At 35.6% G+C, this 23,553-nt stretch overlaps 1 protein-coding gene across 3 annotated transcripts in view; it reads right to left on the bottom strand.

The window, feature by feature from the left end:
• BRINP3 (BMP/retinoic acid inducible neural specific 3) overlaps nt 1–23,553 on the bottom strand; it is a 489,588-nt gene that overhangs the window by 70,530 nt on the left and 395,505 nt on the right. For all 3 annotated transcript variants that reach the window (XM_061382185.1, XM_061382186.1, XM_061382184.1), the window contains exon 7: nt 20,982–21,204. In XM_061382185.1, the coding sequence (XP_061238169.1) occupies nt 20,982–21,204 (223 nt within the window). The remainder of the gene's footprint in view (nt 1–20,981; nt 21,205–23,553) is intronic.

The raw sequence follows: 23,553 nt of genomic DNA, 5'->3' as shown, positions 1-23,553 counted from the left end.
ATATTCCTAAACAATAAGTAATAAAAACAATAGCAGACATTCTTTCAGTTCAGTCAATCAGTTGTGTCCGACTCTTTGTGACTCCATGAACTGCAGCATGCCAGGCCTCCCTGTCCATCACCAACTCCCAGAGACAACCTAAACTCATGTGCATTGGGTTGGTGATGCCATCCAACCATCTAATCCTCTGTTGTCCCCTTCTCCTCCTGCCCTCAATCTTTCCCAGCATCAGGCGCTTTTCAGATGAGTCAGCTCTTCACATCAGGTGGCCAAAGTATTGGAGTTTCAGCTTCAGCATCAGTCCTTCCAATGAACACCCAGGACTGATCTCCTTCAGAATGGACTGGTTGGATCTCCTTGCAGTCCAAGGGACTCCCAAGAGTCTTCTCCAACACCACAGTTCAAAAGCATCAATTCTTCGGCGCTCAGCCTTCTTCACAGTCCAACTCTCACATCCATACATGACTACTGGAAAAACCATAGCCTCGACTAGACGGACCTTTGTTGGCAAAGTAATGTGTCTGCTTTTTAATATGCTATCTAGGTTGGTCATAACTTTCCTTCCAAGGACTAAGCATCTTTTAATTTCATGGCTGCAGTTACCATCTGAAGTGATTTTGGAGCCCCAAAAATAAAATCAGCCACTGTTTCCACTGTATCCCCATCTATTTCCCATGAAGTGATGGGACTGGATGCCATGATCTTCGTTTTCTGAATGTTGAGCTTTAAGCAAACTTTTTGACTCTCCTCTGTCACTTTCATCAAGAGGCTTTTTAGTTCCTCTTCACTTTCTGCCATAAGGGTGGTATCATCTGCATATCTGAGGTTATTGATATTTCTCCCGGCAATCTTGATTCCAGCTTGTGCTTCTTCCAGCCCAGCATTTCTCATGATGTACTCTGCATATAAGTTCAATAAGCAGGGTGACAATATACAGCCTTGATGTTCCCCTTTTCCTATTTGGAACCAGTCTGTTGTTCCATGTCCAGTTTTAACTGTTGCTTCCTGACCTACATACAGGTTTCTCAAGAGGCAGGTCAGGTGGTCTGGCATTCCCATCTCTCAGAATTTTCCACAGTTTATTGTGATCCACACAGTCAAAGGCTTTGGCATAGTCAATAAAGCAGAAATAGATGTTTTCTGGAACTCTCTTGCTTTTTTGATGATTCAGTGGATGTTGGCATTGTTTGCTTTTTATTAAATCTAACAAGGATAAATTTTTAAACTTCAGAGAAAAAAGCTTATAAATATTCTTATACTAATTTTTCTTTCAGTATCTTGATTTGATAAATAATGTTTTCAGGAGAAATACTTGGATATTATAATATCTGAGGTTGAGGAAAATTCGTAGCAACGATTCACTGCATATTGCAACATCTTTTGTTTTCTTCTTATTTAGAAGATCACGTAACAAAGGCTAAGATTCCCGTCTCACTCTTATTCCTCATAAAACACAACCTAATGATCTTCCATAGTTAAGTGGTCTGGCACTACACATCAACATTTTTTTCATGCACACTTGACTACACATTCTTTTTTTAGTTTTTTAATTGAAGGATAATTGCATTACAATGTTGGGTTGGTTTCTGCCATATAACAACAATGTGAATCAGTCATAATTATACATAATTATATCTATATCTCCTCTCCCTCGTGAGCCTCCCTCCCCTCTCCCAGCCTACCTTTCTAGGTCATCACAGACAGCCTACAGATCAGATAATGTATATATGTTTTTGCTACTTTCTGTATTTGTCCTACCCTCTCTTGGTTACATTTTCAGTGAAGAAAAATGAAAACTCTTTTGCTGTCATGGTCTTGGAAAAAAAAGTCAAGCTAGGAGTAGGCTCCCTTCTTGTGGTTATGGATTGGCTTGCTGTCTATGGCTTTATATGGATAAACTATTAATATATGGGATCTTGACAAGGTGCTCTTATCCTCTGGAAGGAAAATAATAGGAATTCAAGAGACTAAGTGTTAGTCAATCAATTGTGCCTGACGCTTTGCAACCCACTGGGCTCCTCTGTCCATGAGATTTTTAGGCAAGGATACTGGAGTGGGTTGCCATTTCCTTCTCCAGGGGATCTTCCCAACCCAGGGATCGAACCCAAGTCTTCTGCACTGCAGGCAGATTCTTTACCAAAACTGTGATCCAAAAAAAGCCACTAGTTCTATCTGCCCTTAGGTACTTCATCCAGAGATGAAGATGCCTTGATCTATCATAGACAGATACCACAGTTGTCATTCTTGGAGACAGCATGTGAGGTGAAGATGACCAAGTACACACCTTTGTCTCTTCTTTTGTGTCCATGCGTGTGATGAAAATGAAAGTGAAGTCACTCAGTCATGTCCAACTCTTTGCAACCCCATGGACTGTAGCCTACCAGGCTCCTCTGTCCACAGGATTTTCCAGGCAAGAGTACTGGAGTGGGTTGCCATTTTCTTCTCCAGGGAATCTTACTGATCCAGAGATCGAACCGGGGTCTCCCACATTATAGGCAGACGCTTTTGCCGTCTGGGCCACTAGGGAAGTGCATGTGATAGGCTGGCTCTTAAAATGTGTCAATTCTTGAAACTCTTTGCTGAACTATAAAGAACTGAAGTGGATTAGCTAAAAATGACTGACATTAACTCAGAAATCACTACACAGCGCCATCCTTCTTTATAAATTTTGCTTGGTGCTCTGTCATTGTTAAATTCAATTTTAGGTCTTACAAGGAAAGTTCTCTCTCTCTCTCTCTCTGTGTCTTCTCAGACAGCTATCAGTTTTCTCCTTATGGACATAAAATGCATCCTCCTTTCTTTTTTCCCCCATAAATTACATCTGCTCATTAGTTATTTGCTGTTAGGTGTTAGTTCCTTAAGATTTTCTTCTAATAAACCTATTCAGTTTCATCTAACAGTTTACTGCCTTTCTTTTATTTTTTTAATATAAATTTATGTATTTTAATTGGAGGTTAATTACTTTACAATATTGTATTGGTTTTGCCATACATCAACATGAATCCGCCATGGGTATTCACGTGTTCCCCATCCTGAACCCCCCTCCCACCTCCCTCCCCGTACCATCCCTCTGGGTCATCCCAGTGCACCAGCCCCGAGCATCCTGTATCATGCATAGAACCTGGACTGGCGATTCGTTTCATATATGATATACATATTTCAATGCCATTCTCCCAAATCATCCCACCCTCTCCCTCTCCCACAGAGTCCAAAAGACTGTTCTACACATCTGTGTCTCTTTTGCTGTCTCGCATACAGGGTTATCGTTACCATCTTTCTAAATTCCATATATATGTTACTGCCTTTCTTTTAGTATTAAACTTAATGATCATATTTTTAATCCTCTAAAGCCTTTCTTATTTTCTGAGGACTCCATTTCATAACTTAATGCTTTTGCATGGACTCAGTATCCTCTCATACTCCTTAGCAATAAGGATGAACAGGAGCTGGGAGCCTTATTTCAGCAAACATGGAAAATTTGGGAAGCACCATGGTGTAGGGATTAAGAACCCATATTCTGGAGTTAAACTGCCTGACTGCCTGACTTTAAACCCTAAATCTATAATCACTGATTGAATAAAGTCATTGATACCAGTTGAGTGCTGTGTGTTTAGTCGCTCAATTGTGTCTGACTCTTTGAAACTCCATGGGCTGTAGCTCCTCTGTCCATGGGATTATCCAGGAAAGAATACTAGAGTGGGTTGCCATTCCCTTCTCCAGGGGTTCTTCCCAACTCAGGGATTGAGCCCAGATCTCCTATGTTGCAAGTGTATTCTTTAATATCTGAGCTACCAGTGGGTAAATTATTTAGATAATCTAAATTTCAACTTCCTTAATTTTAGGGTAATAACATTAACTTGTAACATTGTATTAAATTAGCAAAACCAGGTAAAGCACTTCAGAATTTGTGCTCAATGCACATTAGCTAATTATGACAGTTCTCATTAACAAGTCAGTTGCTTGATGATTAGCAAATCATCACCTTTTATCCTGGAGAAGGAAATGGCAACCCACTCCAGTATTCTTGCCTAGAAAATCCTATGGACAGAGGAGCCTGTCAGGCTATAGTCAGTGGGGTTGGAAGAGTCGACTTGTGACTAAACCACCCTTTATCATGCTATTTGTGTTGCATGATATACTATATATATATATATATATATATATATATATATATATATATATGTATATAAATTGGCAGGGCTTCCCAGGTGGGAAGGTGGTAAAGAATCCATCTACCAATGCAGGAGATGTAAGAAACGAGGGAACGTGGGTTCAATCCCTGGGTTGAGAGGATCCCTTGGAGTAGGAAATGTCAACCCACTCTAGTATTCTTGCCTGGAAAATTCTATGAACAAATGAGACTGGCAGGCTACAGTCCATGGGGTTGCAACAAAGAGTCAGACACAACTAAGCAACTGAACACATTAAAATTGGTAAGCTTTCTTTATATTCTTACTATTTTGCTTTTAGATTTGTTTATAGCTTCTATGAACTAATTTTACTTCAGCTCAATAAAAGATACTACCTCAGACTTGATCTCTTCTGCTTCCTTTAAGACACCTACATGAAGTTTTCCTGTTGGGTTTAATAGTACAAGCACAACAAGCTGACCTTCATTTTCTCCTGTGTGCTTTGTCACATCTATGTCCTTTTGTGTTGTTCTATTTGTTGCTGTCTGAAGTACATCTGGATTCTGAGAGAAGGCATTTCGATTTTAACTGACATTGATTTTTGAAATTTATTCACTCACTTTATAACTTGTAGCAGCTGCCTTAAATGAAATACTTTAAAGTTTTCTTTATTTGTTTGTCTTTTGTTTTCTTTTCCAGTGTAAGAAATTTAAGCTGTGTATATCTTTGTAATGTTAAGTTTTCTTGATTCATAAAGCCATTTGTTTTTAGAAAATAGTGTATTACTTTAATGCTGAAGGAAAGGAACTTTGGGGTTTGGTCACTGTTGTTCAGTTGCTAAGTTGTGTTCAACTCTTTGAGACCCCATGAACGGCAGCATGTCAGGCTTCCCTGTCCTTCACTATCTCCAGAGTTTGCCCAAATTCATGCCCACTGAGTTGGTGATGCCATCCAACCATCTCATCCTCTGTCACCACCTCTTACTCCTGCCCTCAGTCTTTACCAGCATCAGCGTCTTTTCCAGTGACTCAGCTCTTCACATCAGAGGGACTGATGCTAAAGCCAAAGCTCCAATACTATGGTGCAACTCTCACATTCATACGTGACTAATGGAAAAACCATAGCTTTGACTATACAGACATTTGTCATATACCATTTCAGTTATTTGCTATATATGTATACATGAATACCTGTGTGTATACACACACACACACACACACACACACACACACACATACATGTGAGAAATGTATGGTAAAAATTAATGATGGGCTTCCCTGGTGGCTCAAATGGTAAAGCGTTTTCCTGCAATGTGGGAGACCTGGGTTCAGTCCCTGGGTCAGGAAGATCCCCTGGAGAAGGAAATGGCAACCCACTCCAGTACTGTTGCCTGGAAAATTCCACAGACTGAGGAGCCTGGTAGGCTACAGTCCATGGGGTCTCAAAGAGTCGGACACAACTGAGCGACTTCATTTCACTTCAATGATGAAAGGAGGTAATGAAGGCTGTTTTCTGGGGGGAGGGGTCCTCAGCATGAAGATTATAAAATACACTAAGTTTAAGGGTGGCAAACTGCTTCCAAAATGTGTTACCAAATTAATGGGAAAGACTTTAAGACAAATATTAATTTATTGATGCAATGACAAGTGATGGTTTTGACACAACCTATTTCATCTACACACATTGAAGCCTCCAATATTATTCATATAAAAATCTTTTCATATAATATGGGTAAACTTTGAGTGTTATTCCTCTCTTATGCATATACTATTATTATTATTATTTTACAGACTAAGACATTTGAAAATTGCATTCTATTCTAAGTTAGTCATATCATGCCTACATTAAGATATTAACCTCTCTATATGTTAACAGGGGAATAATCAGCATGGAAGTTTCATGGATAACATCATTCTGATTTTAAAAATGGGCTTCTTATTTGAGATAATAAAACTATCACAGCATTCCAATAGTGGATGATGTTCAGGTTCCTATTTATTTTGGCAAGTAAACATACATCCATTTCTCACATAAAGTAAGTAAAATTGTGAGAAATGATTCAAGTAGAAATGAGGTTGATTTTCAACCTTTAGTTAAATATGTGTAAAAATTGAATGTGCATCTCTTCTAAGAATTTTATTGTCAATAAAACTATAAGATTTGGGGAAACACTAGTGTCTTTAAATCTATATAAATCCTCACATTGTGGTCAATACATGGTTAATAACTGATAGTTAATATGATGTCAACAAATAATCAATTTATTTCCTGTGTTCCATAACATATTTTCTCTGAGATATAATTTCATGTACCGATTAATCATCACAAAAAGGTGTGCATTTAATGCAACCCTTCATCTCATGCAAAATATTGAGGTAAAAATCATAGAGTTCAAGTATATTTAAAAAATGTATTTTGGTAAACAAATTAGCATTTAACTTGAAGTACCATATCAAGTAATTCCTTCATAGAGATGAGGTAGTGTAGTCTCCAAGTCTTTCTGAGAAAGCAATTAAAGCAATTATTTGTCAGGAATTAGTACCTAGCACTCAGAAATCGTCTAAGAAGTTGAGAAAATAAAGATTTTCTAAAATCATTTCAGCTCAAGGTAATTGTCAAATATTGTATGGTGACTGAAGTGATTGCATTTTAGCTGAAAACAGTTCTAGAAGCTGCAAGATTGAATTAAAAATTGTGCTATGTTGTTTTCCAAGTGTTTACTTTGAGACAGTAATGGGCATTTTAGGACACAAAAATGTTCGCTCCGTAAAATCCTTGTTTAAACAAATCCATCTTTTTTCTAATTGTAGGACATTGTAAAACATTTGCCATCCATATATACAAAGTAGACTTTCAAGCAAAGTTTATAGTAATTCAAATTCCAAATTTTCTTGACTATGGCTGTTTAAAAAAAAGTATGTGTTATGTATTAATTTTAGAAAATAAACATTAATATCTCACAAAATGCAACTTTTTAGTGGAATGTAATGAAGGAACATCAACTGCTTAGTGAGGAGAAAAATGAAGGCTTCCGAAAGCAGAACTTCCAAGTACCCTCTGCGGCATGAGCCTGTGGGCAATGTCAAATAAAGAACTGGTTCTGATTGTTTAAACAAAGTGGTTCTCACTTCAAATAGTGCTGGAGAGAAGCATCTTAATCTTGCACACTGTGGAGTTTGCCTCCGAGATGCTATGAATAGGACTTTTATTTCCAGAAAGTTCACTTAAGTGTTAAGATAGTTCTCTGGAGCTGTTGATGATATTCTCAAATCTGACCATTTAAGCCAGAAACCCCATTGAGTTCCGGGGGGAAGGGAACTTGAGGGTGACATACAATCTTTCTTGGAAGACTGTTTAAATGCCATGATATGGAGTAGGAGGTATTGAAATGACATCAGGACAGTTAACCACATGAAAACAAAGGAACAAACCTCTCTTATTTGAAATATGTGTTATACTCATGACTATTCCTCTTGGCTCTTAGCTTCCTTTTCCTCTGCTCAGAGAATAAGCCAATTTAAAAGAAGGATAAGACAATACTATAAGGTTTTCACTTAAAACATAAAATAAACTTATGACCACTGTTCGCACACACATCCAAATAAACATATACACACGAGCCCACAGAATTTCCAAAAGGAGCAGAGCCTTTTGATTCTGTTAATCTTATCAGAAGTGAAGTGAAGTGAAGTCGCTCAGTCATGTCCAACTCTTTGCGACCCCATAGACTGTAGCCTACCAGGCTCCTCCATCCATGGTATTTTCCAGGCAAGAGTACTGGAGTGCATTGCCATGAAGCAACTATCTAAAAAGAGAGCCTCTGTGTTTTAAATTTTGATCACTTTTCTGTATAGATTGTGAGTTGTAGACAGCATTCTCTAGGCAAAATTCCATGGTGACTAGTTCTCTGATTGTTCCATATGACCTTTATCCATGAGGAAAAAATAATACTAAGAAGGGAAAACAACAGAATAATCCCACAGATTTTTATTGTTTTAATATTATTTTGCACTCTGTCTAAAATTAAAGACTTCTATGACTACCATATGAGGACTTCCCTGGTGGATCAGATGGTAAAGATTTCGCCAGAAATGCAGGAGAGATGGGTTCAATTCCTGGGTCAGGAAGATCCCCTGGGGAAGAGAAAGGCTACCCACTCCAGTATTCTTGCCTGGAGAATTCCATGGACAGAGCAGTTTGGCAGGCTACAGTCCGTAGAGTTGCAAAGAATTGGACATAACTGAGTGATTAAGCACACGGACACATGACTAGCATATAATTGATATTTTGTCAGTGAGTATGAATTTGCCTTAAAAGATTTGTTTTCATTTAACATCTATCAAAATCTAATAAACTGAAAGATCATGAAATCAGTGCTGCAACTGAAGGTCAAAGTAGAAACTTTATAGATAAAGATAAGGACATTTTAGAGCTGGGAAAACTAAAACACAGGCTACCCCAAAAGTGAGGTGAAAGAAAGAGCATGAGAGAAAAAATAAATTTGCCTACTTTGAATTTGTTTGGAAGTGGCCTATACCCAGGAGAGTGGGCACACCATTTTTTTTTTTAAATCCCCTCCTTGAAGATTCATCTTGCTGGCTTCCTTGAATCAGAATCCAGTCAAGTATGAGCTACACTATATAAGAAACAATGAGCTTCTTACAACATTTATACCATTATCCTATGACAAACTTTATTTTGACTATGAAACACATTTTGCATAAAATTCACTACCATATTAGTATTGACATGTACATAAAAATGATATTTCTATTTACAAATAAATATTTATTTAAGTGTCTTTCATGTACTGGGCACTTTATAATTCCTCCATTTTTCACATTTCTCAATAACACATTGAAGATGTCAAAATACAGAACTCTATATATAAAAATTTACAGATTCGCTATTACCTAGCAATGCCTATGAGTCATCATGGAATGGTTGAAACACAAAAAAATAATTTAAAAATTACTTTTTAATATAGAAATGCAAAGAAAATTAATATCCTGACTTTTCCATACAGTTTCATATGAAATTGCTCTCAGCAAATTCCCTTATATTAATATATAAAAGCCATTCTTAATTAAATCACAAATTCTGCAATATTAAAGGATTCTGGAGGCCATACAGTAAGGCCCTTTTAATAGTTGGGATACAAGTTTGGATGCAGTAACATAAGCCAAATAAGATTGGCTTCAATAAACTTCAGTTTCATTTTCTCTCAAATACGAGTAGAAACATAAACAATCAAGGACTGCAAAGCTAACTTCAAAGAGATTAGATATAACTAATATTAGTATGTTTTCTCATGTCATAGTTTTTAGTTCTAACCATCACATCTGCATTTTAGTTAGGGAGAAGATGAAACATATATTCTTCTTTCTTTAAGGATCCAGTTCAGTAGCTTCATGAATTTCTTCCACTTACATCCATTTGTTATCCATCCAACATTCAAGGGAGGCTGAGGGGGTGGTACAGCAGTGCTTTGCCAAAACAAAGGGTTGCATTTGAAAAGAAAGAGAAATAAAGGAAGAAGGGATGTAACCTCTCTGTTGTTCAGTTTCTAAGTCGTGTCCAACTATCTGAGATCCCCATGGACTGTAGCATACCAGGCTTCCCTGTCCTTCACTATCTCCTGGAGTTTGTTCAAATGTCCATTGAGTTGGTGATGCCATCCAACTATCTCATCCTCTGCCACCCCTTTCTCTCCTGCCCTCAATCTTTCCCAGCATCAGGGTCTTTTCCAATGAGTCTGCTCTTCGCAGCAGGTAGCCAAAATACTGGAGCTTCAGCTTCAGCATCAGTCCTTCCAATGAATATTCAGGATTAATTTCCTTAAGGATTGACTGGTTTGATCTCCTTTCAGTCCAAGAGACTCTTCAGAGTCTTCCCCAGCACCACAATTCAAAAGCACCAATTCTTTCATGCTCAGCCTTCTTTATGCTCCAATTCTCATATCCACACATGTCTACTAGAAAACCCATAGCCTGGACTATATGGACCTTTGATGTCAAAGTGATGTCTGCTTTTTAATATGTGGTCTAGGTTTGCCATAACTATTCTTCCTATGGAGCAAGATTGCTTTCTAAGGAGCAATCATCTTTCTATTTGATGGTTGAAGCTACTTCCACAGTAATTTTGAAGCCCAAGAAAATAAAATCTGTCTTGGTTTCCACTTTTTCCCCATCTATTTGCCATGGAGTGATGAGACTGGATGCCACGATCTTTGTTTTTTGAATGTTGGGTTTTTTTTTTTTTTTTTTTTTACTTTCCAATCATACTTATTTTGTCCTGATTATTCAAACATTGGGAACTGCTTCCTCCCAATTACTTAAAAGAATCTCTCAAACTCAGAATCTCAAAGACCCTTTTCTTAATCTCTAATGTTCCCACTAATAATTCTTCTCTAGTTTCAACAGGCTGAAATTCAACAAATATTTCTTGAACCCTAGCTAACATTTTTTTTTTTTTAAATTTCAGATATACACATGCTCCCCATCCTGAACCCTCCTCTCTCTCCCTTTTCTCCCTCATCAAGAGGCTCTTTAATCCCTTTTCACTTTCTGCCCTTGGAGTGGTACCATTTGCATATCTGCAGTTGTTGATATTTCTTCCAGAAATTTCAATTTCAGCTTGTAAATGTGAACCTCTATGACAACCCCACAATTTGTCTTCTTGGTCTATTAGGTCCTCATGAAATTATATACAAGCCCTTGTCCTTTGAAGTAGAAGGTTTTTACTTTACTCTCCCAGGCCTCCCTTGAGTCACTGAAGGCTGGTTCAAGAGTTAATAATTAGGAATATGAAGATGTAGAAACAAAGAATAGCTGCTGGGCTGGGAAACTGGGAAACATTTAAGCTATAAGTCCTTCCTATAGCAGTATCACTGTACTCTTAGTTCCCTGGAAAACATAGATAAAGGCTTGACACACATTCCTAAGTTGTTTTTTTACAGGAAGCAGACCCTCCACCAGACGAAAACTGCTGACTGAAAAACAGATCTTAGACTGGTTGAAATCAGAAGGCTGATGACATGTGAAACTTCACCTTGATGCCAACCAATTAGAGAATTGTCCACGAGCTGATCACGCACCCTGAAGCCTCCTCCCTCACACTGTGTTTAAAACTCCTTCCTTGAAAGCCACTGGGAAGTTCAGGTCTTTTGAACATGAGCTGCCTGTTCTCCTACCACATGTTGAATTTTGGTGTAGTAGCTAAGACTAATATCCACAATTATTCAAAAAGGCACTGCAATTCTTATTTCTCCAATAAATCTGTGCGAAGCTATAAAACTACAGTTTGCAACAGATTGCATGCAGAAACAGCAGTGGGGATTCAATTATCTTCTCTTAAGCCAAATATTAAAGAAATGTGCAAAAATCATTAAAGTTTAAATGTTATATATGTTATTAATGATATGTAATAAGCTTGCTTAATGTTCTTTAAATTGTATTAATAAATGCATATTTTAAAATCTGTTTTAATTTTACTATGGTAAATATAGATTTCAATTTATATATACATATATATGTAGATTTATAGCTTCCATAACAAAAAAGCTTTTCAGATTTCTCAGTAATTGTTATGCATTTGAAAGAGTCTTGACACCAAACAGGTGGTAACTTCCAGTCAAGATCATCAGAGAATTTCAGCAAGAAGATTTATCACTAAAATAACAGAAAACAACTAAACTTACTATGCAGAGTGACTCATAGAATGATGCTTAAGGCCATTAAAACGGGCCAGTTGAAATAAACCCCACCCTAAATTTTTGTTTTTTTGGTAAGGGAATAATATCTATGCCTTTATAATTCTTCTTGCCCAAGTTGGCAGTAGCCTACTTAAAGCAGGTTTAATTTATTTTTTCTAGGAATAAATAATGTAATACCACATAGAATATATCCAAATTTATATCTGTTTTTAAAGAAACAAAAATCATTGATTGCTGATTATATACTTATTAATAGAAGATATGAACTATAAACCCTGATCACTTTTTTGAATATTGAGAAACTAACATATCCTGATAATGACTTAAAATTCTTTTCATTTCTGTATTTCTATTGTTTATAAATTAGGAAATTAATATTCTTCACAGATTTTCATTTTCTTCATGAGCCAAACAAAATGTGATTTTTTCCAATATTTAACAGCTAAATTTACTTTACATCATTGCTTTTAATATTATGTATTTATGGTTCTTTATTAGTTGCTATAAAGTACCATTGAGACTTGACAAGTACCATTAAGAGTATGTCAAGGCTGTATATTGTCACCTTGCTTATTTAGCTTATATACAGAATACATCATGCAAAATGCTGAGCTGGATGAAGCACAAACTGGAATCAGTATTGCCAGGAGAAATATCAATAACCTCAGATACACAGATGACACCAGCTGTATGGCAGAAAGCATAGAAGAATTAAATAGCCTCTTGATGAAAGTGAAAGAGGGGAGTGAAAAAGCTGGCTTAAAACTCAACATTTAAAAAACTAAGATCATGAAATACAGTCCCATGACTTCAATGGCAAAAAGATGGGCAGACAGTGGCAACAGTGGCTGACTTTATTTTTGGGGCTCCAAAATCACTGCAGATGGTGACTGCAGCCATCAAATTAAAAGACACTTGCTCCTTGGAAGAAAAGCTATAACCAACCTAGACAGCATGTTAAAAAGCAGAGACATTACTTTGCTGACAGAGGTCAGTCTAGTCAAAGCTATGATTTTCCCAGTAGTCATGTATGGATGTGAGAGTTGGACTATAAAGAAAGCGGAGCATGGAAGAATTAATGCTTTTGAACTGTGGTTTTAGAGAAGACTCTTGAGAGTCCCTTGGACTGCAAGGAGATCCAACCAGTCAATCCTAAAGGAAATCAGTCCTGAGTATTCATTGGAAAGACTGAAGCTGAAGCTGAAGCTCCAATACTCTGGTCACCTGATGCAAAGAACTGACTCATTGGAAAAGCCACTGAAGGCAGGAGGAAAAGGGGACAACAGAGGATGAGATGGTTGGATGGCATCAGCAACACAATGGACATGAATTTGAGCAAGCTCTGGGAGTTGGTGATGGACAGGGAAGCCTGGCATGTTGCATTCTATGGGGTTACAAAGAGTCAGATACGACTGAGTAACTGAACTGATCTGAAGACTTGGCAATAACTTGTGTTTTTCCTTGTCCTCTTTCCCAGGCCAGTAGTCTCCCAAATTGCCTTTTTCAACATTATGTAATAATTCTGCCTTGGACGATTATCTATATGCTCTAGTAATACAAAGACTTTGATAAAATTAACTATCAAAACAAAGAAAAAACAAACATATTTACTGCCCTAGACATTGAGAGGCCTCCTTTATCTCAAGAGAGTTTTATGCCATGTTGATGATATTTATTACCACAGACAAATCACATGTTCATACTTCATTTTTGCTGTTTCCAGGATATATTGAAAATGGATCCAGATTTTATTTGATTTCTATATATTCTAGATTGATATCTATTTATATCTATTAGATTTAAGAAGTGAAAGAAATCAACTCCAATGAGCAAATATTATAAGACAAAATTATTGGAAGCACAGTCAGAGGCAGTATCTCATATATGTATTAAAATGCATTAAAAATAAAATGCATTATTATAAAAATAAAATAAAAATGCATTAAAAGAGCAAGTTTATCTAAGGTGAAGAGGCACTATTTTGCAGGAAAATATCAATGAGAAATTGTAAACTGGGATTCCAAGAGCAGTAAACCAAATTAAAAAAAAAAGTTTATAGAAAGATTTCAGTAAATAGGGGGCATATTGAAAAGAATGGGGGTCAACAAAGAGAGAAAATGTCAGATATTCAGCAAAGGAGGTGGGAAAAAGAAAATAGGCTAAAAAAGGATGAAAAAGAACTCAGGGGAAAATATGATTGAAAAGGATTTTTATACATCATTACTGTATGCCAGATGTTGAGAAACAGTATTCACAAAGATTTCTCCCCATGAAAGTGTTAAATATCTATTTTCCATGCATGAATTATAGAGTGGTAACTGCTTGCTTATAATGAGGGACACAAAGTGTCATGTTTTGAGTTTGAGAAGGAAAAGTTGAATAACAAAACTTCAAGAAGAGAAGTACACTAGAGAGTCAAATGAAGACAGGAGTTTAAAGGACACCTGAATTCTCTATCTCCTATTGGGTTCACATGCCAGCTTCATTGTCATACACCATGGACAGTATCCTTACACAAAAGAAACGGCTGGCTAGTCTCCTCACCCTCACATCTCATAGTGTTAACTGACAGAGACAGAATCAGTCTGATACAATATAAATGCTATGTCTTGCCTAAATTTACATGTTGGAATCCTAACCCCTGAAGATGATGCTATTGGGAAGTGGAGCCTTTGAGAGGTGCTTAGGTCATGAGGATGGAGCCCACGTGAATGAGATGAGCGCTCTCCACTAGAACCCCACCATGATGGCCCCTAGATCCTGGACTTCAGTCTCCAAAACTACAAACAGTTGTTTGTGAGTCATCCAGTTTGCGGTATTTTTTGTTTATAGCAGCCTAAACAGACAAAGGCACTGTCTCAGCTCCATTTGAAAGAATGGGGGAGAGCATTCACCTGCTTAATGGAGAAACAAAACAGAACATGATATGCATATTATAACAGGCAATTCAATTTATGTAGAGTGGGAAACATTTTACATAAAGTAATAATTCATTGCTGTGTGCGTTCAGAGGTTGAACTAAAGTATTAACAAAAACATCACAGAGCACTCATCAAATATGTATTGAGCACTTGTTGTCTGGGAATGTGAGAGCTGTCTCTAGAAACTCCAGCTGAAAACTAAGCATTCAGATTTCTTGAAATTCTGCCTGTATCTTATCTTTTCAGCATTCCACTGGGCAGGGTAATTCTTCCCAAATACATTAAAATTTCCACAGTTCATTTCAGCATTACCAGATTCCCTTTATCCTCCCATACACACAGATACTGTTCAGTTTTTCAGCTTCATTTTCCTCAAGTGTTCATGTTGTTTGTTCTTCCTCTTAGTTCATAATCATGTCATTTTGAATTGGACTAGAATTGGAGATCATGAGGAGAAGGAAGAGAAAAATGGGAAAGCTGGCTGACTCTATGAAATTATACAAATCTGCATTTGGAGATGAGTTTGAAATGGCACTTCAGTTAAGATCAGTTTGATATGTAAGATTTTAGATTATTGCTATGGAAGTTACGTTAGTTAAAATGCATATGTATATAAGTATATATTATATATTAGGGTATATATATAATGTATGAATCTATATATAATGTATATATTTGCATTTAATTCATGGGCATAATATATAATATATAGCGAATGCACATATATTAATATGATTGTATAAGAGTTATTATTAGTAAAATATTCAGTATTAACTCACAAATACCTGGATTCAAGATTCAGTGTTATTCTGTTTTCCATATGATGGATACTAAAGTAATAACTTTCTTTCCTTAACATAACATGAACTATATTTATAAACTTTTCAATGATATACAAGTTAAATACTTTTAATATACTTGATAGTGTTTTTAAAGACAGAGAATACATATTAATATTATATTAGAGTCCATGTTGGCAAAACTTTACTGTAGGAGCCAGGTAGCAAATACTGTAGGGTTTCAGGAGCATGCAGTGGTCAATAACTGCCAGTAGGGTATGAAAGTGGGCACAGACAGTATATAAACATATGGGCATGGCTTTTTTATTGATGCATAGTTTAATATAAACTCATACCATCCTCATCCATCAAAAATACTATTCTCCTTTTGATTTTTTTTTCAACAGGCTGATACAAAAATTGGTGAGGGATAGATTTGACCTATATGCCAATTTCTGACTGCTGTCATAGAGAATACATAGGAGGTACATGACACAGCTCTCAGACAAAGAATGACACAGACATCAAGTCATCCTTTGCTATGATGTTAGAGAAGTGATTTCATCCTATATCACTTTCCAATGTTAATGAAGAAGAGAGAACTTTGCAAAAATGTTTTAGTAAAATTTCTGAGGTTAGCTGCAGTATGCATGCACTGGCTCAGGATATCCAGCTGCACATCAACTCCATGAGCCATGACAGTACATTGATAGCTTGAAATTGACCATGGTGGAAATATTTCTAACACAAAAATCAGTAAATGTGAATAAATTAGGTTTTCTACCCCTAGAGATGTGGTTGTTAAGCCTTTACCAAGAGACTTTTAAATGTAATATTTCCATAGACCCTTGGCTACTCTGTGAATAAGACATGACAGCACAAAATAGTGTAGTTGAGATGCTTTCTAGGAATATTACATGAATACTTTTCAATAATTGCTGCAGCTAATGTTCTTTAATGAAATGAATATAGCATTTTTACTTATCTCAAAAATTTTTGAATAGCAACAAAAGTTGACTAACTCAAAGAAACCACATGATCACAGGCTTTGGAATTCACTTCAGTGAGAAAAAGCATTTTGCTGTCATGGGAATTCATGAGAGGGATAGTAGTAACAAGGCAGAGCTGCCACCTAGATAAAGGTCCACACTTTACCAGAAAGAAAGAATTACACGCTATATTATGGAGGAAAAAAAAAAATCAACTGCCCCACCATTATACAGGAAGAATTAAGAAATAATGTTCACTATCTATCTGTCTAAGAAATAATGTTAGTGAGATATATTTTGCAGGTCTCATTTTTCTTTGTTTCTACTTCTTTTTCCAGATTTTAGAATATCAGATATTGAAAGCTAGTTCTGAGAGTTGGACAAGTTCAAGAGGAAAACTGAAAAAAATTCCATAATGAAAGGACAAAAAACAAAAATACCTGCTAGAAGTGAATCACTGGTTACTTATTCACTTTCTCTTTCAAAGATTTCTGAAAATACACCCCACAAATTTCCAATCTCTTTTCCACTGAATTCTGCTAACAAACTCTACTACATGCTGCTGCTGCTGCTGCTAAGTCGCTTCAGTCGTGTCTGATTCTGTGCGACCCCATAGACGGCAGCCCATTAGGCTCCTGTCCCCGGGTTTCTCCAGGCAAGAACACTGGAGTGGGTTGCCATTTCTTTCTCCAATGCATGAAAGTGAAAAGTGAAAGGGAAGTCGCTCAGTCGTGTCCGACTCTTAGCGACCCTATGGACTACAGCCTACCAGGCTCCTCCATCCATGGGATTTTCCAGGCAAGAGTACACGAGTGGGGTGCCATTGCTTCTCCCTAGTACATATATATGTGTGTGTGTGTGTGTGTGTGTGTGTGTGTGTGTGTGTGTATAGTTTCCCTATCAGTCCTGGGTGTTCTTTGGAAGGAATGACGCTAAAGCTGAAACTCCAGTACTTTGGCCACCTCATGCGAAGAGTTGACTCATTGGAAAAGACCCTGATGCTGGGAGGGATTGGGGGCAGGAAGAGAAGGGGATGACAGAGGATGAGATGTTTGGATGGCATCACCGAATCGATGGACGTGAGTCTGGGTGAACTCTGGGAGTGGGTTATGGACAGGGAGGCCTGGAGTGCTGCAATTCATGGGGTTGCAGAGTCGGACACGACTGAGCGACTGAACTGAACTGAACTGAATGTAATTTTAGTACATGAAAATCTATTAAGATGGGAAAAGTAAAAACAAAGCAAAATCTCACATTACTGTTAAAAGAAATATGGTGATGAAGAAAAAAAAATCCAAATTCAGTAAAAATCTAGCAAGTGGTCTGTATTTTTTTTTTTTAACTGTGTGGGATGACAATAGAAAACATAGAAATTAAGCTAAATTGAAAAAAAAACAAGTCAAGAAAAAGCCTGAACTATCTTTGATTTATTTAGTTAAGAAGTTTTGGACAACAAATATTTAGTTCTATAGCTTTTTGAATTTGTTTCAAGTAATGCATCTTTCTATTATACTGCCTATTTATTTATTCTGCACACACGTAACTTGAATTCTTGCATATTTTTATTAGAAATATTGTACTGTAATGACACTTATGAATGTTTAATTTTTATTTATTTTTACTAGAAATTAATGTGTCTCTTTTGACATATTTTACTCCACTACTTGTTTCCTTTTCAGGTCCATTTTCCACTTATCCCTTAAACATATTTCCTATGATATTACATTCAGATCTTATGATTTCATGTGCACTGATGTTTGCCATCTTAAGTTTCTCAAATCTCCCCTGAGCTTCATATACATATCTATATATATGTGCATATATATATTATACATATATAGATATATATATAATCTCCAGTTGTTCTTGATTAAAAGAACACTTAAGGTCAACAAGTTACATTATAAGCAAACTCATCAGTTGCTTCCATCTCATTCTCTCGTATTTCCTCTTATGTTTGAAGATGAGATCATCTATTTCAGTGGTTTACAAACTCTAGCTCACACAGGGAGAATAAGGTTCATTGCAATTAAATAAGTATCTTTTTCAAGCTGTAATTCTCTGTTAGGGAATATTTACTTTAAGTTTGAAGACAGATATATAAAAAAATATCTTATGCATGAAATAAATAAGAAAACTTACAGGAAGTATAAAAGAACAAATCTTAATGGTAGTGCTTAGAGAGTAATTTACAGCAGTGAATGCTTATGTTAAAAAAGTGAAAGCTATGAAGTCAGTAACCCACGTTTTCTTTCTATGAAGCTAGAAAAAGAAAATTAGAGCATTCACATAAAGCAAATAGAAAAAAAGAAATAAGAGCAATCACAGTGGAAAATCAAATAAAAACAGAAAAATAATAGAGAATACAAAGGAAACTAAAAGTCAGTGTTTGAAAAGAAAGAAAATTGACAAACTGGCCAGACAGACAGATAGACAGACCAGGAAAGGAGATGGACAAAAAAATGAAAAGATATCCCAGATATTGGAAGGAGATATTTTTATACCAAACAGTTTCTAAAGGAACGGGGCATCCAAATATATAAATTACTCATACAACTCAATAATGCAAATTAAAAAAAAAAAACTAAGAGGGAAGAAAATTCACATAGATATTTCCCCATAGAAGGTACAAAACGGACTATAAGCACATGCAAAGATGTTTAGCATCATTAGTCATGATGGGGAAATGTAAATTAAAACCACAAAAGGATATCACTTCACAACTGCTAGGATGACTATAATCAAATCTCAGATACTAAAGAGTGTTGGTGATGATGTGGAGTAATTGGAGCTGTCACTCATAGTAGGTGGAAATAATAAACAGTAGAGCCATTTTGGAAAACAGTTTGCCAGATCCTCAAAATGTTAAATATAGGATTATCTTCTGAATAGTCAATTCTGTCAATCCTAAAGGAAAGCAACCCCAACAAACCATTTGGAAAGACTGATGCTGAAGCTGAAGCTCCAGATTTTGGCAACCTGATACAAAAAGCTGACTCACTGGAAAAGACCCTCAGAAAGATGCTGGGAAAGATTGAAGGCAAAAGGAGAAGGGGGTGGTAGAGGATGAGATGGTTAGATAGCATCACCGACTCAATGGACATGAATTTGAGCAAACTCTGGGAGATAGCAGAGGACAGATGAGTGGCAGGCTACAGTCCATGGGGTTCCAAATAATTGGACATGACTTAGTGACTGAACAACAACAACATATCCAAGAAAATTGAAACATATGTCCAGATTAAAAAAAATAAAGCACACGTGAATGTTCACAGCAGCATCATTTATACTTGACAAAAAGTGGCAACAACCCCAAGTCCATCAAAGGATTAATTGATAGGTAAAATAAAACGTGATATACTACTGATGCATGCCACAAATGGGTAAACCAGAAAGCACTATGCTACATGAAAGAAGTCAGTCACAAAAGACCACATGTTGTACAAAATGTCAAGAATAATCAAATCTATGGAGACAATTAGCAGATTAGACAAATCTGGAGAGACAAATAGCCGAGGGATGGGCATGGGAATATGCGGAGTATGGGCAAGGGAGTATGGGGCTAAAAATGGGTCCAATGAAAATGTTCTCAACTTAGATTGCATACATGTTGAATATGCTAAAATCCAATGATTGTAAAGAATGCAAATGATTTATTTTGAAATTGAATTTTAAAATGTATAAACTTTATTTTTTTTCAGTGAAAAAAATTTGTAATTATAGATTTCTTAATAATTTAATAATCGAGTCAAAGTTCAAGTATTTTATATTGGTGATACTGATACAAATACATTTTTTACTGAATTTTTTTCCTAAATTTTTCCTTAGCTTTTCCTTTTATTCATTTTCAACCTGCTTGTACTAAGTAAATACAACTTTTTACTGCCCTGACTGATCAATACATATTAAACTACCAAATCTAAAACCCAGGCTTCCCCAAGTCAGTTCAGACACAAATATTCGAAGAGTCTGTCAGCATTCATATAAATTGTTTGAAACTTTCACAGCAATTGTCATACATTCACGTAGAATGAGATTTATGGTTTTAAGAACGTGTAAAATAAATAAAATGTAGATGCTTTTATTTAAAAGTTACGTCTTGAGAAATATCACTTCTTATTCCTTACTTCCTATGCTTACAATGTAACTGGGTTTTGTGTTTTTATGTTCACTGTCACACAATTATCAGATGATTACCCTGTACAACAAGTTAGAATAATATCTTGATTCTAATGATAAAAAAAAATTAAATAAAAATTAGTCTATGTGTTCCCATTATAGCATTACTTTGGAAAATAACTGCAATTAATCATTTTGAGACTTAAGACAATATGTTTTCAAATCATCTCTAAAAATATGAATAACACTGTATTATGTATATTACTGCACCTACATTCAGAAAATCAGTGAGCTGTCCTCAGTTGTCTACGTTAGCGCACTTATCTTACCTTTGTCTTGGCAGGCTGATGAGGGGTTGTTTATGACACCTCTTGCTAAGGCTAAAGAGCTTGTGTACAATTTTCTGCGCCTTTAGGAAAAGTTGCTTCATGCTGTTCTCCAGTTGTTCATAGCGGCGCTGAAAATTAGAATCCATTGTCCACAAATGCATTATGGTAGATGTGTTGAGGAAATAGTTCATGGGTAGCCTTTTCATAAAGAACTTGAATTCATCTGAAAAAAATGCCAAAATTCAATACTTTAATAATAAAATAATCAGTTTTCTTCTTCTCCAAAGTATATTTAGTATGTTAATGCTGAAACAAATACAAACTATTATTCTCTGTGGGGCAAATTAATAGCAAGAAGGTAATTGTTTATGATTTAGGATTATTTTCTCTTTTGTTCCTCATAAGATAGAACAAGAACATTCATATAAAAGGGTAATTAAAATAAGTGTTCTAAAGCAAATATTTGGGGTAAAAGTTTAACTTGAACTTAATTTTTCCATGTTCTCCTTTTGATGATAAGTGAATTTGATGGTGCTGAATTTTTTTTCCCAAAGTTAATAGTCAGTAATCTAGCTTTTCTTTCTGGCAACAGCATTAATCATGTTTCAAGTATTGTTTATTAAATAAATATTTTCAGAAGTTATCCTTAAATCAGTATAGGAGAATACACAGATTTTCATTAATAAATGTTTGCAGTGGTTAAAGATATATTATCTGGCAAGTGATACAAACCCTATTTTAATCAGTATTCTACCCACAAAAAATTTACACAGCATGCATTAAACCTCAGTCTGTTTGTGCCTTGATTTCCTTGTTTGTAAATGAGATAGAAAATTTTTGATTATAAAAATAGCATTTTACTTTAAATTTTTATGAAGTTGCAAATAAATTGTTTTAGTTAGTTGTAAATATCCAATTCAAAAATAGTTATTTTCAAATACCAGTTATAGGTGTTAGTGTTTACTTGAATTTGGACAAAGTATGTTCATACCGATTCCTTGGTAGAGACTGTCTCTATTGAGTGTTTCAAAACCCCCAAGTTATCACTAATATTTAAAAAATATGCCATTCACATGGGAAAAGATAAACTACATTAATATACATATATATACATCAATTAATTTATATATATTTTACAAACCAGGGCTATTTCAATAATCAAATCCAAACTATTTCATCAGTGATGGAAAAGGCAACTTGTAGACAATTAACAGAAAATTATATTCATGAATGTTGAGTTGATATTTTTTCTAGAGCAAATAAATACAGAGTTCTGGCATGTTTTGGATGTTAAATGCATCCAGAAGAACAAGGAAACAAAAGGAAGACCAGGACTTTTTATAGTAAAATTCATCAGGAAAGAGTTTTGAGGATATATCCATTTGATATGCTTCAAATCATTTTTTTTAAGTAAGCAGAGTATAAATAAGAGATGCATTTTAAAATTCCAATTTCACAGTCCTCTACATTTTGTTTGGTCCCATATGTCTCCTTTGACAAATTCTCTCCTTTGAATAAAAGAGTTGGGGCATGGAAATTGGAAAGCATTCCCTGGATTATTCACAGAGCAGATGCCACTACTTTGCAAACTAATCATTCATTTCATTTCATTGTCATCTTTTACTTGAACATTTCTGATAAGCTTTTATTGTTTCATGGGTTTGCATATTTTAATTATTTTCATTGTTTGTTATAGTAGTATTATAAAAGTTTCTAAATCAGTACATTTTATTCAAGTTAAAGAATCTATTAATTTATTTATTTTACCAAAGTGGATGTAACAGTACATGCCAACTGAAAACAGGCACTATGTAATTTTTAAAAAAGGGTTTTAACATGACGTTTGAATAATTACTTCATTATGAAGTCATTAAGAGTCACCATTGATAGTCCCCAAAACAGTTATCGGACACCTGTTTTGCACAAAACATACAGCTATTTCAATCTCTGAGTGGGAATATGAATAAACATTTCATCTTATTTTTTTTAAATGACAAAGACATGTAATATTTTAAAATGTTAAAATAGCATCTTATCTGAAATTCATTCTACTTTGAAGTCAATAGAATGTCCAGAAATATTCCTCTGGATATTTATTCAGTTAATAAAAATTATGTTTATATATTATGAAAATGAAATTTGAATGATACATTAGAATTATTATATAAACCTCCAGGTTTACATAACTACAAAGAGAAAATACAATGATTAGTGGACACCAGATTACAGATAACCCTATAATAATGTCCAAACTCATGTAGAAAATAAAGTGCTCTTGCTTTTAAAACGGCAACTAAACAATGACTGTGGTGGTTTAGTTGCTAAGTCATGTCAGACTCTTGCAACTCCATGGACTGTAGCCCGCCAGGCCCCTCTGTCCATGGGATTGTCTAGGCAAGAATACTGGAGTGGGTTACCATTTCCTTCTTCAGGGGATCTTCCCAACCAAGGAATTGAAGCCAGGTCTCCTGCATTGCGGACATTTACCGATTGAGAATTTACCAACTGAGCTATGAGGGAAGTACAAACAATGACTAACCATACTTTTTTGGGGAAATAAATGTGTAAAAGA

The sequence above is a fragment of the Bos javanicus genome, chromosome 16, assembly GCF_032452875.1.
Source record: "Bos javanicus breed banteng chromosome 16, ARS-OSU_banteng_1.0, whole genome shotgun sequence".
Taxonomy (NCBI): domain Eukaryota; kingdom Metazoa; phylum Chordata; class Mammalia; order Artiodactyla; family Bovidae; genus Bos; species Bos javanicus.
Note: the sequence above shows the minus strand (reverse complement) of the source record. Positions and strands in the feature narration are given on the sequence as shown.